Source organism: Empidonax traillii, unplaced genomic scaffold (assembly GCF_003031625.1).
Source record: "Empidonax traillii isolate 1590-97213 ecotype Southwest subspecies unplaced genomic scaffold, ASM303162v1 scaffold7:size3022706, whole genome shotgun sequence".
In the NCBI taxonomy this organism is placed as follows: domain Eukaryota; kingdom Metazoa; phylum Chordata; class Aves; order Passeriformes; family Tyrannidae; genus Empidonax; species Empidonax traillii.
In genome coordinates, this window is record NW_020955200.1 from 474,051 (window position 1) to 492,927 (window position 18,877).

At 38.3% G+C, this 18,877-nt stretch overlaps 1 protein-coding gene across 1 annotated transcript in view; it reads left to right on the forward strand.

Annotated features, from left to right (window-relative positions):
* The window catches only part of DTWD2 (DTW domain containing 2), an 83,820-nt gene that overhangs the window by 57,578 nt on the left and 7,365 nt on the right, over positions 1–18,877 (forward strand). Inside the window, exon 7 of the mRNA XM_027881326.1 lies at positions 17,892–18,020. Within this exon, the coding sequence (XP_027737127.1) occupies positions 17,892–18,020 (129 nt within the window). The remainder of the gene's footprint in view (positions 1–17,891; positions 18,021–18,877) is intronic.

Genomic DNA, 18,877 nt, shown 5'->3' on the forward strand with positions numbered 1-18,877 from the left:
CTCTTCGCGAACGAAGAACCGGGGAAGGTCTTTCCACCTTCCAGCCTGCGCATTGGATTTTTTAGGTGAGACACAGTGTGCGCGGAACTGAGCCCACCCTTTAATCCTGAGGTTCATCTGCCGGGGCCAAGCGAGCTTGGACGGTGGCAGCGAGGTCCTCAGGACGTAGATGGATTGCCTTACAGGGCTGACGAGCTCCATCTGCCCGGGGAGTGGCCCCGACCGGGAATCGAACCCGGGTCTCTGCAGTGACAGTGCAGTGTCATTTCCCCTAGACCACCGGGGGCTCCGTTGATGTATACACTTATCAATACTTGGCGCAAAAAAAAAAAATATCCACATCAGAAGAGGTGCTAAACTCCTTTGTGTTGGACTGCATGATATGTATGTAAGGACATGCATCCTGCAAAGTCATTCCTGCCAGTGCTTTCAACTTCCAGGACACTTGATGCAAAGGAGGTTCTTGAAATAAGGGTACAGTATCCCAGAATGATCTTTTGGCCACAAAGTTTATGTTCAGTTCCAGATCTAGCAGTTTTCTTTGGACAGTCGTGCCTCATTGCCATCCCACCCTGCCAACACAGAGAATGTGGACAAGTGTGAGGACCAGGAGTCTGAACTTCTCCGTGGTCTAAGATTATCAGAGTCCCCGATTATTCCTCAAGTGCTGCATATTATTTGACTGTGTTTCTGCGTATCTTTCCACATATCTAGGTAGACTGCATTAATACCTGTACCAAATAACTTAGTGGAAAATCTGATAAAGAATAGAATTAGAAGATCCAGGGTTAAATATGCAGTATTGGGCTCAGTGCAGCTGTTGAAAACGGGAGACATGTCTCACAGGGTTACTGGAGACTTTACCCCCCTGCTTTGTGGTTCCTTCTGAAGCAATCTGACCGAAGTGGTGTGCAGAGGTCACTCTTGGCAGGTGCCCTCACTGAATACCCTCAATAAAACTATGTGTCATAAGAAGAAACACTGTCTCATATAAAAAATTCTAAACAAGGCAGCAGTAATTGGTCTGTTTTCATAGCGGTTGTAATTTTATTTTACAGTTTGTAGAGAAAAACCAGTGGAGCGTGCAGTGAATCCATGCTGTTCAGCATGTTCTGAAGTAATACTGAATGCTTACTACTTCAGTGATAAAATTTCATCATGACATTAAGTTATTTAGAGTGGTAAAGAGAAGGACCAGCTGTGAAGAGTTGTAAAAGACTGTGATCCTCAGTAACTGGACATTACAAAGCACAGGAAATTCCCTGCAGAGAAATGTTAATGAGAGCATATTAAAAAAAGTATCTTTTTTTTTTTTTTTTTTTTTTTTTTTAATGTGCTTAACTGGGCACTTCACTAATCAGCAATGAGATTTTTGGATTATAATAGCAAGTTCTGTGAAAACTTCAATTCACTGCCCAAGAGCATTGAAATATTATTTAATGTTAGATGTACATCTGCTTGCTTGAATGCAAGCATGCTTTCCCTTTCAGGCCCAAAGCTCTCCTATTAATAAATTGCACAAAAATTCACAAACAACTAGAAGAGGTTCAGAGAAAGCCAGCAAATGATCAAAATATGAGATGGGCTGCATAGAAGAACCCCCAAAGTTCTTCACACAGGTATCAAAGCACTGAAATTTTTTACAGTTGGAATTTGTATATATCTTTGAAGTTTGGAAGTTAACTGGGTGAGATCATGGAAGAAAAATCCATCAAGGATTAAATTGTTGTTAAATTCCAAGGGCTCACTTCCAGCCTGGGAGATTGTTGGGTTCTTGGAGGTTAGAAAAACATTTAGCAGAAGTAGTTCTCTGTGTACTTTTTTGTAGTCTTCTGCTGTTAGTGTTGGGGTTTGTTTTTGGTTTTCCCATTAAGGACAGATGTAAACCCATCTGTCACAAAATAAATATTCTGTTACTCCATCCCTCTATCTGTACTACAAAAGAGGAAGTAGTAAAACTAAATTGGGTAAAAAGATGAAATAATGTAGGGGACAGTGAGCCAGGAGAAGACTGATGCCCAGGCCCTAGAATCTGATGGGGTCTTAACGTGGGTGGTGGCAGTGTAAATAAGTAACTGATGGTGAGAATGTTATAACCCAATCCCCAAGAGAGACACTAGAAGTAAAACAAGAGCCTCCAATCACATAATTTTGGATGCTTATACAAGTACCATTACCTTCTTCAGTATTAAAACCTGCTAAAATTGACAGCCTGTTACCTATTTTTGTTTGTTTTCTTGTGGTATTTTCTGCACAGTAGTCCTCTTCTGCAGAATCACTAATTTACTTTCATCTTCTCTATTCTATATGCCCGTGTCCTTATAAATTTTTGGTTTAAACTACTTCTAACAGAAGTATTTCTTCTTTTGATTCCTATCTTTGCAGCCACTTTTGACTTTTCGAAATGAGGCTTTGTTTTTGCTTAACCTTTTTAAAGGTCTTTTGTGTTACTTGGTCTGTCTGGTTTTTTTTCACTGACTATGAACTATTTGACTTCAAAAGTCACTTCTGTGATTTTCCAGATTCTTTAATTGGTCACATACCTCTTTTTATTTTGGATTTCCACTCCAGTGCAGGCAGTTTCACTAGCTCTCCCAGTATCAATTTATTTTTAGAATAACCATTTATTTTATTAAAGTCCTTTATCTTCAGCTTATGAGAAAGCTGAAGAAAACTTTTTTTGACCTCACCACCTGAAAGTTCTTAAGGCCAAAATCTTTTATAGAAGCTATTTTGTTTCAGATTTTTTTAATGAAAGTTCATGCTGTTTATAAAGACACTTCAGCCATTCTGGAGGAGTGGTAGTTCTTTGGGTTATTATGAGTCAAGGAGACAATTAGATGTGTTTTTTACTTTCAAAAGTGAAATTTTGAAGTTAGGTCTCAGTCTATAAGAAGAGAAATTAGGAGGAGAGTTTGCTTCTCTTATTCATAAGAAAAATCACTTACATGTATTTAAGTCAAATTTACTATTTTACCATGCATAAAAAGGATAGCAGAATTTGGTCCTTAGTTCTAAAAGTTCGTTCCATAGTCTTTTTCATACCACTGAGCAATCACAAAATATTCATGTAAGAACTTGCTTAAAAGTGTAAGTATGGCTTTTTTGCAGTCCTTGTGCCGGTGAACTTGAGCATTTGGTAGTAATTCTTCCATTTACTTAAAAAGATAGTCTCATTTAAGGGCTGAACGCAAGCCCTTGTTATCTGTGTATGTTTTGGACTTTATGTACCCAGGAGACACTATTTCACATTCAAGACCAGATCTGGAATTGTTAAATTGGCATGCCCCCAGGCAACACCAGTGCTAACAAGATATTTTCTGTTTTGGAATCTTTTCACTTAATACACCTGAAACACTTCTTTACTACAAATTAAAAAAGTATTTGTCAATCCAGTGCAGAAATTCTTTTGAAGTTAATTGGAAGTGTGATTTCAATTAGTTGACGTTTTGTTTAGTAGTAGCGATCAAATATGATGGTAGATTAACTTCATACAACACCTTCAACATGCTCAATATGCAGTCTTTTTAGACTTATTTCTGTGACATGTAATGTAATACCCTCTCCAACATTTATTTGTACCTGGGTCCATTCCAGCTGAGTGGTCTCTTTATCCTGTGCTATTTTGCTGCCTTGGCGGATAGTCCAAGGTTTTCTGTAGCGTATACAGAAATTTCTCTTGTAAACTGTAGAACCATAGGATGGTTTGGGTTGGAAGGGACCTTGAAAGTCGTCCAGTTCCAATCCCTGCTACAATGGAGGGACTACATCAGTGGAGAAGGGAAGGGCTACGGGTGTCATCTAGCTGGACTTCTGTAATACTTTTAGTAGGGTCTTTCACAACATCCTTTCCTCTAAATTGGAGGAGATGGATTTGATGAATGAGGAATTGATTAGACAGTTACATCCAGAGAATAGTGGTCAATGCCTCAGTGCTCCGATGGAGATCAGTGACAAGTGGTGCCCTCAGGGATCCATATGGGGACTGGTATTATTTAATATCTTCACTAATGACTTAGACAGAGGGATCAAATGCACCCTTAACAGATTTTCGGATAACACCGAGCTGAGGCGTGCAGTTGACACTCCTGAAGGATGGGAAGCCATTCAGAGGGATCTCGATAAGCTTGAGGAGTGAACCTGTGGGAACCTCATGAGGTTCAGCAAGGTCAAGTGGGGAGGGCTGGACTAAATGATCCATTAAAAGTCCCTTCTAACTAAACTATTCTATAATTCTATGAAAATAAATAAATTAAAAAAATACCAAAACCCTTTAAGTTTTTGTCTTCCCATGCGTGATGGCCTTTTAGCTCAGGTATCCTAGTCAGATTTTCCCCGGACTGGTTCAACTTTTTTTTTCATTCAGTTTCCCCCATTTTTCCAATTGAATTTGGGTGTTCTTTGGTACACAGTTTGATGGGCTTGAAACAAACTAGAAAAATGTGACCTGCTAGTAGGTGAGGTAAATGCTGCCATATGCTTTCTTTTTTACCCTTTTTTATTTTTTTTTCAGACAGTTCTTTGTATTTATATGAGATCTTAGGAATTCTACGGTACAATGCATCATAATAAAGCTATTAAAATAGGTTGTACATTTGCAGGTAAACATAATGGTTTTGAGCCAAGACTTAAGGGTGATTTATGAACTCGTTTGTGGCAATAAAGTGCAAAGTTTCAAGGTATCATGCGAATATTCTTACTCAGCACTGCATTTATCAAAGGGTTATTCATTCCAAGTTTATTTACTGCCTTCTGTCTGACCTGTTTGTAACATTCTCGCTCCACACAGAAGATGGACATAAGCTGCTGAACATGCTTTCCTTTGCAAACAGTGTAATCAGGTTGTTAAGAAAACTTACTGGTAAATTAAAATACCATAGTACTCCATAAATGCCCCTCAAAATACTTCACTGTCTTCAGTAGAAAGGAAAGGTTTACCCAAGGTGCTGCACATGACAAGAAGCCGTGATCTTTGACCTCATTAACTGGTTAATTAAGATCATTGTTACCAGTTTATAATTGATGTGCTGTCTTCTAAAAAGGACCTAGAATTTGAAATGTCAAGGTTATGTGCTATTTAGAACTCCAGTCAGTGAAAGAGAACTTTGGCAATATGTCAAGCAGGGGGAGCTTTTCTTAGTCTCAGCTTCTGAGAAACATGGTCCACATCTGTTTGTTACAGTTTGGAAGATGGTGTGATTAAATATTTATGAAACACTTAGGCATTTCTGTTTCTTTTCAACTGTTCACTGACCATCTTGTAATATGCCTGAGGAGTTGTCAACACAAACTGCTCTCTGAGTTTCCAGAGTTTTGATCTTTCAGCAAAGTCAGTCACATCAACATCTGCTTTAAGAATTCGTTGCCAATTTACCTTGTTGCTCATGTCAAAACTTCATGCTGTGCAAAGTGAGTAGCACTTACTGGATTGTGTTCATAGATTCTGTGTTGCCTCTGCTGGGTGAGCACGGGTTCACAAATGGCACGGGATGCCTGAGAGTAAGTACTTACCAAGCAACTTGCTTGAAATGCTGTCATCCTAGGGACTCTTCAGGAGGGCATTCTCATCTTTCCTCTGTAGGAAGTGGTGAAGGGATGCCCAAACTATTCTCACCACCTCACTGAGCACTGTGTCAGTAAGAAACAAAGGAAACTACTCTTGGAGTATGGAAAGTGAGGTAAGGAATCTTTGTTCAAACGAGCCTGCTTAAAACACTCTTGCCACTCTCTTTATTTAAGGGAGAGGAAAAACAGAGTTAAAAGAACCTGTTCCTTTAGAGATCCATCTGCTTTTCAATTCAGATGGTGCTGCTGGAGTTACTAGGTAGGAGAAGCCCATGGGCTTTCCGTGAAGGATTAAATGCAAATAGGAAGTCAAAAAATACCATCTAGTTTAAGGCAAACTCTGTGGGAGATAGGATAAAATGCAAGGGTGTCAAAAAGTATAGGACATTGAATTGTGGTTGGCTGTAGGGTCTTCTGTCAGCAATTCAACTTGAAACGATACCAGAATTATCAATACAAAATTGGCAGCATGCATAATCGAGCAAAAATTGAAATTAATTGTTATTTTTCTGGTAATGATAGGTAGAATCATGAACGAACTGGTAGACAACCTATAATGGTTCAAGTTGTGTAAATAGTTATATTGTGCTTCTTAACAGAAAGTAGGTTTTGTGATCTAGTCCTCCGGTATGTTTAGGTTATAAAACTTTATTTGGGGATTTACCATTTTCAAGCCTAGATGATTAAAGAATGAGTAGCAGTTTGTTTCTGAAAGCATGTCCAAAAATCTGTAGAATTTTGTTGATGGGGCAAGCAGCGATTCTAAAGTGCAATCTACTATTCAGATAAATTCTTTTTACAGGAGGTTAAAACTTCCTACTATTGTAGTTAGTGCTCACAGACACAGAATATAATACAGTTAAAGTTGCATAGCCAACTGTCTGAACACCTTGAAAGAGGATTACAATTTCTGCACACAGAAAACACCCAGAACAGAAGAAAAAGCAAAATAGCAAGTGTCACTCTTGTCATCTAACTGTATCTTAATTTATTCTTTTTCTGATGTTTGCACTTTGAATTAATTTTTATTGAATCTCCTATTCAGTGAGCTCAGGAGATGCAGAAAAAAATATACTTGTTCATCCTCCAGTTATGATGATTACATGAGGGCAAAATATTAAATAGTGCCAAGTAGTAAATGCATTTTTTACTGTCCCCCTTTATTCTTATCTAGCTCTGTTTTTATTTGTTACAATTTCCAGTATGCATGATAGAGAGAGATTGAATACCAAATTTTGCCACAGAACCTAAATAAATGGACAATGTCTAGTTAAATTCTTTAAAGGAAAGAAGCATGGTTGTGAATGAGGGGTGCAGGTGGGCAGGAGGCAAATCAGAACCCAAGGCAACAAAGGTAAGCCACAAAGGTTGCAGCAGGGAAAACTGTAGTAAAGTTGGTACCAGAAAGTGGTATATCTGTTCGTCCATACATCCTCATACTAATGGAAGAAAAATACTTCATTTTCACTGACTTGTTCTAAACATGGTTTTTATCTTTATCTGTGTGACACTGGTGAGTTCACTGATAATCCCACAGGACAACACAGTTATCCTTAAAGTGGAGAAGTGTTTGTGAGCTTGGATAGTAAATTTTTGTTTGTGAGTTATGTTGTTTTTTTTCCAATTGTGTAATTTTTGATGTAGCAAGAAAACTTGTTTTCATGGAGTAAGTAGCTCACATCCTCCCCTGTGTATGATGACTTGTAAGATAAACATAATCATTAAAACCTGTCGCATATTGTGAAATGTGTTCAGTTTTTTTAGCTGCTGTCTCATTACAACCAAAACATTAAAAAAGTATTTCAAATCCTAGAGAACAAAGGACTGGCAGAACTGAGAAGGCTGAGATTAGGTGGAGGGAACTGGGAATTATTTTGGGTCAAGATTACATGCATAGTTGAGATATGATTCTGAGCAATCGAAAACAGTCTCTCCTTCTGACATTTAGGTTAATTTGAATGACATTGGTCCATTTTGACATTTTTCTGGTCGTAAGCGTGTATTTATTACCTCCCAATACAGTGACATTTTTTTTGTGACTGAAAAGTAATTTGCCAGATGTCAAAAGTGTATGCTTTTTTTCACTCTTGGGCAGAAACTTTGCTTTTATTTTTTTGCTATTTTTTTCATAACTGCTGTCAAACTCTTTGACAAATACCTGAATATCAAATTGCTAAAACAGCTCAGTATCAGTTGCGTATTGTGTACCATTATACCATTGAAATTCTCATGGGATATGAACATTTTTTAAAAAGTAAAGTAGAAATATGTTTCGTTTTGATTGAGTTTGCTTCAACATAGCTAGATTAATTGAAGGCTTTTTTCTCCTTTTAGTCATTCTTTTCATGTTCCCTTGTACCCTTGCCAAAATTCTTCTCATGAGCTTCTTGCACTACTTTTTCCCCATCCAAAAAAGTGCTTACTACTATTCACATATAATAAGAAAAAAAGAAATCACAGAAAGCAAAAGTAATTAGTAGGTTCCAAAGAACAGTGTCATTGCATTGATGCTACATTGTGACACTGAGGTATTTAATTTTCCTTTTCAATTTTCTGATATTTGCAGGTAATTAAAGTTAAATGGCTGTGACAATGCACATAATTAATTTTTCTTCCTTCGTTTCATGACCCCATTCTCTAGATCCGTGCTCTGTTCACTGACTGAATTTACTTGCAGCGCTTTCCTGATTTATTAATTATTAAAAGAATAGTGCTGCATAAAATATTGAACTGTTGGCGACATTAATTTTTTAAATGTAAGCAGAATAAGAGAGGTATTACCCAAAATAATTTCTGGATTTTCCCTTCTTTAAGTACAAAAGAATTACAAGACATGCAAATTACTGGAAATGCATAGTCATTTTACAAAGTGCCAGGTATGCCCTATATGACTTGCACTTAAATGTAATTATTTTCACATAACGTGGTGGCAGTATTCAGTTATCTCATTCCTTAGTTAGAGGTAAAACCATGCAGTTTCAGAACTGGAGACCCTATTGTGCAAAATGCATAGTCCAGATATTACTAGGTCAGTCCTGTCTTCTGTAATGCCTTAGCTGTGAGGACTTTCCTCTCCTTATGGTTTCATTGTCTGGTGGCTCTTAATTTTTAGGATATTTGAGTCAGCCTCATGCTGCCTTCTTTTATAGGAATTAAAACTATTACTTTGAGATTAGAACTACAGCTTATCTTCACTTGGGCGTTATTTCAGTTATATATTTTAACTGAAGGCAAATCTATTTTGTTTTTTTTTTAAGGATAGTAGAGCCTGCTGGTTTTTGTTTTTTCTTCTTTTTAGTGCTTCTTGTGCTTGGAAATACTCAACAAGAAACAAAGGGGAATGTATATATCCCTCAGGGATTGGTACTGGGGCCGATACTGTTCAACACCCTTGTAAGTGACGTTAACAGTAGGATCAAGGGCACCCTCAGCAAGTTCACTGAACATCAAGTTGTGTGGTGCGGTCGACACACTGGAGAGAAGGGATGCCATCCAAAGGGACCTGGACAGGCTTGAGAGGTGTGCATGGGCCTGTGTGAACCTCGTGAAGTTCAACAAAACAATGTGCTACACCTGGGTCGTGGCAATCCCAGGCACACCTGCAGATTGGTTGGAGAACTGATTGAGAGCACCGCTGCAGAGAAAGACTTGGGAGTGGTGATTGATGGAAAACTCTACATGAGCTGGCACTGTGTGCTAACAGCCCAGAAAGGCCTTGAGAAACCTGGTCTAGTATGAGGTGTCCCATGGCCAAGAGGATTGGGACTAGATGATCTTTTAGGTCCCTTCCAACCCTTAACCTTCTATGGTGTAGAAGGTATAGAGATGGACATAGGCATCTGAAGTAACTTTCAAAAGCATTGTTTACTTTCATGATATTTCTAAACTACTGAAGTTTGCAGGTGTTTCTGCTGCCTTGTTTGCCTAATCGAAAGAGAAGACAATTGAATTTGACTTTGTGAGATCTCACAAGTGCTAAATTGTTGAATTCTGATAGCATCCCTGAGAAGATGACAAAAATTCAAATTTCTTACAAAAACTTTGTTGTGGGATTCCTGGTTAAAACACTTCAGATATTATTGCATAATATGCATAATCAGAAAGAAGAAGGGCCTGTTGTAAATAGTTTCATAGAAGAAAAGAAGTACTAAGAAAGTCACAGAAAACTATCTTTTGTTTTTGTTTAGACCTTTGATTTCACAGTGCATTAAAACTAGAAATATGTAGCCTAAGGAATGATTAGGTAGTTGTTGGACTTTCTCAAAACAATATGCATACATGGTACTAAGTATTTTGAATTACCAGGTTATTTTTCAAGCAAAACTGGGCTTTGGAACCTGAATTTTCCCTTAACTTCATGCGGTGTCATGTGTAAAGATGATCAATGTAGATATACAGATTAAAGATATATTTGGAAAAGTGAGGTATCTGTTTTGATTGCTATTTTTTAACTTCAGTAAATATCTAGCTTGAAGTTCTTTCAAGTATTTAATAAGTGGAAGTTTCTTGTTTATATATCAAGTTCTCTGGTCTTTACACAGAATAAATTACAAAGTAGGAAAGTGAGAAACTTGTCTTCTACAAAGTGAGAAACTACAAAGTGAGAAACTTGTCTTCGTTAGATAAATCATACTATTAGTAGTGGGGGTTTTTTACAGTGTTTTTTCTGTCTGGGTTCACTTACCACAATTTTTACATGTTGAAAATGTAATGTTATCATATATGATCGTAAAAGCTTTGTATTTATTCTGATTTACTTTTCAAAGGCTGTATTTCCTTCTTGCATTCATTGCTTCCTTGCGCAGCCCAACAAATTGGCCGAAGCACAATAGGAGAAATAAAAACTCAAAGTCTGGCAAGGGTGGGGTGGATAAAGCGCATTTACTTGTGTGTGTGGGTTTTTCCCCCCCAAAATTTCTTTCTTCTTTTGCTCTGCTTTGTTTTAAAAAACAATAAAATTCTTAGGAATATAAGAATCTCTGTTTGTGAAGGGCACATTCCTTTTGCAATTTACTTTATCTTCTTGTCAGTCAGCTACATCTGAGAGTGAAAGCAAGGAACAAAATAGAAAAATACTCTAAACAATCTGAGTTATTCTCATTGAAAAAGATGTTTAAAGAAGGTTGAGAATATCTGGAAACACTAAAATGGATTGTTTCCCAAGATTTACTTGTGGCATTCTCAAATATTTTTCTGTATGTCAAATTACAGGATACTTACATTATTTTGAACTTGTTTATACAGGAAAGAGACATAATGAAGTATAGTACTAGAGATGATGTTTTTTAAAAATAGTTGTCATTTGACATAATCATGGGACAAGGAGATATTTTGTAGGATTATAGTCAGACTATGAACATTAAGTCATTCAGTGAGTAGTTCTACTGATTTCTTCTGGACCACTTATCATATAATAGCCCCCAGCAATGAAATATAGTTCTTAAATTGTTTTGGTTCCAGAAGCAAAGAAAGGGCATTCTTGAAACCACATGAGGTTTTTTAATGTATTTTCAGTCATGAACTACATACTTAATGAAAGAAAATCTGGGCACTGATCTTACAGAGATATGTTTTATAAGGATGTAAGAAGGCTTCTGGTTTTGACCTGCAAAAGAGCTAATCCAAATGGAAACTCTGAATTCAGTTCTTCTACACAGGTTGAAAGGAGTGTAAGTAGGCAGTAGGCAGAACCTACAAACACCACTGTTCAGCAGAAGCAATTATGCTTCTCTTCCACACAAAGAATGTTATATATTTACCACAGTATCGCACCACAGCAGCGGTGAGATATCCTGAGGCTTGTTGTAGTAATGAGACTCTGGAGTCTAACCTGACACCATAAATTGCCTGAGAGAAAGGGTTTATGGGATACCTGAAGAGAAGAGTTCCTGGGAAATTGTCAAAGACAATCTGCAAAGTATGGCCTAGAAACTGAACAGATTACTTAAGGTTTACCTGAAAGTCACGATTTAGTCTATGACTTGTTTCACCAAGGATATTCCTAAACAATGAAAATAGAATCATAAAATCATAGAATGTTAAGGATTGGAAGGGGCCTTAAAAATCATCTTGTTCCCACCTGCCCTGCCATGGGCAGGAATACCTCCCGCTAGACTAGGTTGTTCAAGGCCTTATCCAGCCTGTCCTTGAACACTTCCAGAGCTTGGTCATCCACAACTGCCTTGGGCAACCTGTTTCAGTGTCTCACAGTAAAGAATTTCTTCCTAATATCTAAATTCCACTCTTTGAATTTGAACCCATTACCTGTTTTCCTGTCCCTGCAATTTCTTGTCAAAGAGTCCTTTTCCAGCTTCCCCATAGGCCCTCTTCAAATACTAAAAGGCTGCAATGAGATCTCCATACAACCTTTTCATCTCCAGGCTGAACAGCCCCAGTTTTCTCAAACTGCCTTTGTAGGGGACATGCTCCAGTCCCATAAGCAACCTTGTGGCCTCCTCTGGACTTATTTAGCAGTTCCATGTCCTTCTTATGTTGGGGACACCAGAACTGAGTGAAGTACTCCAAGAGTAGAGTAGAAGGGAAGAACCACCTCCCTTGCCCTGCTGGCCACTCTCCTTTCTTTGCAGCCCAGGACATTGTTGTTTTTTTTGGCTGTGAGCACACACCGCTGGCTCATATTGAGTTTTCCCTCAGCCCCAAGTCTTTTGCCACAGGGCTGCTCTCAGATCACTTCTCCAGCCAATCTGTAGGTGTGTCTGGAATTGCTATGACCCAGGTGTAGGACCTTGCACTTCACTTTGTTGAGTTTCATGATGTTTACACAGATCGTGTCCCTCTGGATGGTGTCCCTTCCCTCCGGGGTTTCAACTGCACCACACATCTTGGTATTGTCAGTGAACTTGCTGAGGGTTCCCTCGATCCCACTGTCCATGAAGCTGACAAAGGTGTTGAAAAGTACTGGTCCCAGTAGCGACCCTTGAGGGACACCACTCCTCACTGGTCTCCACAGGGACAAAGAGCTGTTAACCACAACTCTTTCTGTGCACCTATACAGCCAGTTCTTTATCCACTGTGTGGCCCATCCATCAAATCCTTGTCTCTCCAGTTTGGAGACTGGATAGAATATCATGCAGCACAGTGCCAAATGCTTTGGATAAGTCCAGGTGGGCGATATCAGTTGCTCTGCCCCCATCCACCAGTGCTGTAGCACCGTCATACACAGTTTCCAAGAGCATCCGCTCCATGACCTTGCCTGGCACAGAGGTGAGACTGACTGGTCTGTAGATCACCAGGTCCTCTGCATTCCCTTTCTTAATAATGGGGGCTATATTTCTCTTTTTCCAGTCATCACAATTGTCAAAGTCATGCAAGGTGGATAGAGGGTTTTGTGACAGCTTTGCATACTTTTTCCAGCTGTCCATTTGTGACAGTTGCATGGCAGTTATTCCCTCCAGTATTTTAGAAACAGAGTGCTCTTAAGATGTCACTTTAAATTAAAGCCAAGTTTTTGAACAAAATAAGTTATTTATATTCTTGATTTAAATTTCAGTAGCATGCTGAGACTGAATTTACTCAGGCTATCTTCTCTGGCAGAAAGGTAGCTTTATTTAACTGCATGAAATTTCATAAAAAAGAAATTTGTTTTGGCTTACAGGTAGAAGGTGCTTGTGCCAACTAGATACTGAGTGAAAAATCTTCCCATGCCTGACACCCATTATCTGTCTGAGGTTGTTTGTGCTATAGAACACAAAAAATTCTCTTCCTCCTCAGCACCTTAAAAGCAATTTTTTTCTTAGTTTCTAGAAGGACAGGGAAGATGGCAGGGTATGGTTGTACTCTTTTTGGGATTTTTTTGTGCCTTTTGAGTCAGTTTAAAAAACTTCTGAAAGATATTTATTAAAGTAATAGAACATATGAACAATAACTACTGCCTATGTTAAGCAGGAGGACAGATGGCACTTTCTTACTTCATTCTTGCAGAGTTGAGCAGATTAGTTCCCCAACAGAAATGCAGATTTTGAAAAGACACATAGGTAAAAGAGAGATCTTCAGTACTAGCTTTTTCACAGAAGCCACAGAAGAATATGTTGTTGCCTGTTTTGAGATGCTTGTAAGTGTTATTGCAGAAAACAGGACAGGCAAGAATTGTTTAGTGTGCCCTGTGAAACAGATGTACTAAATTTGTAGGTTTTTTGAGTAATTGGTGATGCAATGTTTTCCAAATATAATTTTGCAAAACGCTGGATTCTGTTCAGAGAGTAAAGCTAGTAAGCTAGTAAGAGTAATGATGAAGAAATTGGCATAGAAAAGGTAGAAAGGTAAGTATATTTATATTAAGGAGAGGATTGAGGAGAGCGCTTTTTGTGAGAGCTCCAGTTCTGTTATTTAAAATAAATGCAGAAATCAGTTTCCTGTTTTTACTGACTTAAATTTTCAAAATTTCAAACAGTGGGTCTTTGACCTCATCAAGGCAACACTTTTTCTTCCATCACTTTTGAACAGCTGAATGGGATCAGCTGGTATCGTCACTTGCCTGAGGCATGTCCAAAGAAGGCCCTGGAATTAAAACTCAGCCCTGAGAAACACTGAAGGGTCACTGTTTTTACTGTGGTTCAGATCCTCTGTAAACACTCAAAGGCTGTAGCATTTGCTAAGTGAGAGGTGCACTGGCAGATAAACCAGTGTTTATTAAGTTAATGTAACAGTGTGAGAATTGCTGAAATTCAGGCTTTTGGAAACAGTAGAAATAAAATTTGATTTTATGGGTTACTTCATACTTCTGAAGGCTTGGAAACTGAGTTCCCAAATTCCCTTGAACTTACAGAGGATAGATACGCTCATTTCAGTGTCCTGGCTAAATTCCAGCGAGTAATTGCATTCAGTTTAAAGAAATTACACTAGTTTGAATTGGTTGAGATAGTTTCCATCTTCAGTCCTATGTTATTGTTTATTTTGGTGAGTGGTGTTAAATCGGCTGCTGTTTTTCCAACTTGACACTGCTATATTTTGTTAGAAACTGATACTATTTCAAAATGTACATATGATTTGCAAATTATTTTGAAGCAAAAGAAAGAAAACTGAATTGTTGTGTTGTGTTATTTTATGGAGAAGCGCTTGTAAAATACCATGATTGTTGTTTTGAAATGTACTTAAATAGGTTATTTATGTGTACTCATTCTGAGTTTTTGAAGTGTAATGTAAGAGGTAAATAATGTGATTTTGTTTAAATTAACTGGAGACGAACATTTCTCTAAATCTGAATTAAACTTGTTCACCTGGATTTGAGATATGCAGGTGACAGACAAGGAATCCGTATGTCCTTTGCATGAGACTGTTGCAATACCCTGCCTGAAATTATTAATGCCTCAAAAGGCAAGACAAGTTTTAGACCTGTTGGCTGAAAATAACAGAAGTCATTCTGCTGCCTAGTCAAGTTTGAGAACAGGAAATGTTTCATGTATCTAGGCATTTTTTTTTTCCCGAAGATGATCGCCCCTTGTCTGAAATAAGGATTAACTATACTAATTTTTTTGGTTTCTGTATTGTTTCGTCTTTGTCTTAGCATTCAGTTTATGCTATGAGTTGATAGAGCACTGTGTGTTTTATTAATTCAGTGAATGTCCTTAGTTTCAGATACAAACTGTGGTGAGTCTGTCCAATTTGCCATAGATGAAGGCTACCCTGACTGTATTTCAGGTGACTCAGTATCACTTATTTAGATACTGGGCTGCTCTGGATTAAAGACGAGGGTACAGTGTTACTGAAAGAAGCCAAAGAGATAAACTGTAGCAGAAAGATGTCCTGATCGGATATTCTTCCTTTGTCTCCACCACTGTCTGTGGTATTTTAACCTCATCCTAGGGAATATGTAATATTTCAGAAAAATGGATGGGCATCACTTGTTTCCATCCTTTCATGTTCTTCTCAGGAAGAAGGAATTTGGTTGCTGCTGCCGTTGCTATTAGAACTAGAAAGTTGCCCATACTGTCTGTTGTTTTAGAGCTGAACTTCCAGACTTACTGGCTCCACAGTGTGCAGAAGAGTGCAGGCAGCTTTTCTTCTCTGTAGAAGTTGTCTTGCAATCATGAATAATTTTTGTTTCTCTGGAGTGCTGATTATCGTAAATGTTTTTTAACATGACACCCAAGAAATGAAGTACAGAAAGGAGCAGACACAACTATTCCCAAACTCCACAGAAAAAGCGCCTTAAGGCACAGTCCAAGGAGGGGGATGACTGTGTGCTGCAGGTAGTCCATCAGGCAGTTTTGACCTCTGTAGAGATACTCTGTGAAGAATGTGGCTGTCAGCTTCGGACTTGACTCCCTGCCAAATGCCCAACCCCCCAGTAGCAGCCCCTCTCTTCCCCCCTTTCTACTTCCCCCAGGGCAAAGGAAAAAACTATGCAAATTGAAGAATCCAAAAACCAAGCTAGTTTTATAAAAAATATATTTTATGTATATTACAGTTAAGATGCTATGTACACAGCAAACGGGAATCCAAACCCCCCCCGAAGGGATAGGGAAAGGGGAAAAAGGGACAAAAGGAAACAAAAAGGGACACCGAATAGATACGCGCAATCAAACCCGAGAACTAGTAAAATAACTAGTAAAACAAATCTCACCACGTTCCTCAGAAAGCAGGATTGGCAGACACAGCCAGCACTCTCCAAGCCTCCATGTGGCAGGCCAGCAGATGCAGGCCTCAGCCTTAGATAAGCGAGACCAACGCAGGGACCCACTGTTCCCGAACTCCGGCGGAAGAGAAGAAGAACGAAGGTCTCTCCTCCCTTCTTATTTATACTTCGATTTACGTAAAAATCGTATGGAATACTGGGAACACTTCCCCTTCCTTGGTTACAAACTAGTAACCAGGGAAGGCCTAGATTAAAACCACTACACAGCTGTTAAGAAAAGGTGTGGGTATATGTCTGCTTTGCTGCTCAGGGTACCTTGGAGAAATGATGGACTGAGTTCACCCTGGTTTTTGATACCTATCTGAAGGTTTCTGAGTAGGGAGTATAAGCTTCATACAGCATAGATTTCTGTATACTTCAAATAACTAGCCTTCCTGCTCTGTTGTGATAAAGATCTATACATGGTGCCAGGAGAGGAAGAATAAACCCAAAGAAAACCTTGAGGAATAACAAATGAAAATATTAATTTAATTTTTAATTTTCTCTATAATTTCATTACATACACTGATGTCCAAATTCTACATTTTGTCTCCTAAATCAGTTTTTCCTTTCTTGTTTTTCAATACCAAATTAAAGAAGATAGTTGTTAAAAGCTACATTTTTCTGTCTTTTCTTGTATTTGAGTAGATTGAGCTTTTATAGATATCTTATTTCTACTTTCCAGAGTGCATTTCCTCTTCTCTTGTTGTCTTCTTTTTATTTTCTTGGTTTTTATTTCCATTAAATTGAGATCAGGTAAACCAATGGAATTTGATCTTACTCATTCATGTTTCTTCAGCAGCTTGGAGTTTTCCTTTTACAAATGAGCCCCCTTGACTTTAAAAAATGGGTACTTGCATGTAAAAGAGATGAAGGAAAATGAAACATTACGAATAGAAACGAAAATGAGAAAAGTGAAGGGGGAAAGTATTGAATGAATTGAGAAATGGTGACAGACTTCTGGCAAGCAAAATGAGACCAATAGGATGATGGCCATGAGGATCCATCACTTGTTTTTTCAGGAAGACCCAAAAGGCAATTTTTAGGATGAGATTAAAAAAAACCCCTTGCTCTTTTATAATAATTCATCAGGCTTTTTAGTACTGTACTAGAATTTTTTTGGAAAAGGAACTGGGAATTTTTGGTTAGGAATATTGCTAATATTGCAGAGCTGTTAAATAATTTTCAAACATAATTTAGCAAATAGCCCTATCAGTGACCTAGTACATTATATGAATAAATGTTTCAAGAAGTCTTTAATCCAGAACTTGAAAAATAATATTTAGCCAAGGTATGTAGTGTTAGTGACTATATGGCCATTGTACATTGCATGGGATTGTGTATGTGTTTAGAGTGTACAATGAAACAATCATGAGTGAATAATTTTAATAATTTTAATAATTTTATTTTTGTTATAGAATATCTGTGGTTGCTAATATTTAACTTAGTCTTTCTCTAGGAAACACTTGTATTTCCTTTACATGTTTGTACAGTAACGTGCAGTTTTTGTTTCATGTAGTGACTCAAACGTATTACAGTATTAAACTTAACAGTAGCATAAGGTCATTATCTACTGGGAGGCAAAACAGCAAAAAGAAGGCAAGTGACCACAGAGGGAAAGGGGATGTGTTTTGCTTGGTATAGAGAATACGTATCTTATTTGCTCTCCTGACCAGAGTTTGCTGTTTTTCAGGTGCAGTTAAAAACCAATCATTCAAGTCAATATGTAATTCGTACACAGCCAACAAACACCTGTCTGTCTACACTTGAATGTGCAGCTGTTGCTCTTGCTATCATGGAAAAGAATAAGAGCATACAGGAGGTATGTAACTTCAAACACCTCGGTTTTTCTCTTATGAGTGGTAGAGGAGCAAAGGTACTTTACTATTAATGTAACACATTTGACTGTTAAAGTCTTAATGACATTGTAATGGTTTTGTTGAATAGGAAACTAAACAAGAATGTAGCAATGGAAACCATTTTTCTTCAAATATTTATTAACTTTAGTATGCTCAGACTACTGTGATTCTTTCATGTTTGTCCAAGAAGGCTCTACAGTTTTCCTGTTCTTTATCCAACATATCTGTGAGACTGCTAAGAAAACTTGTTAGGTACAAAGACTGAATGATTATTAGCTTTGTAGCTAATGAGGCTACACCTGACACAGAGGGAGCTAACTGGAGCAGCCCAACCTGCTCCACAAACAAAGAAATTAAAAAGTAGTTCAACTGAAAAAAGGCAGTGGGTGACTCTATGAGGCACAGAGGCACTCATATCTTAAGGGCCTGACCTGCTCTCAAGAGAGGTGTGTTGCCTTCAGGGAGCTGGGATAAGGAATGTCACTGAGAAGCTTCCAAGCCTAGTTAAACCCACTGATCATTACCCACTATTAGTGTTCCATGTGGGAGCTGGCAATGCAGCTGGCAGCAGTCTGAGGGATTACTGAGTCAGTAAAGGGCTCTGGAGCTCGAGTAGTTTTTTTCAACAGTCCTTTATAGGTCAAAGGAGAGGGTCTCAAAATGGACAGCTGAATCTGACAGGTCAGCAGATGGTTAAAGTGATGGGACTGTAGTCAGGATTTTTCACTCAGACCACGGGACTTGCTTTGCCAAGCCTGATTTCCTGAGAGGGTGGTGGGGTCCATCTGACAAGGGAGGGAAAAAGCTAGATTTTTCAGAG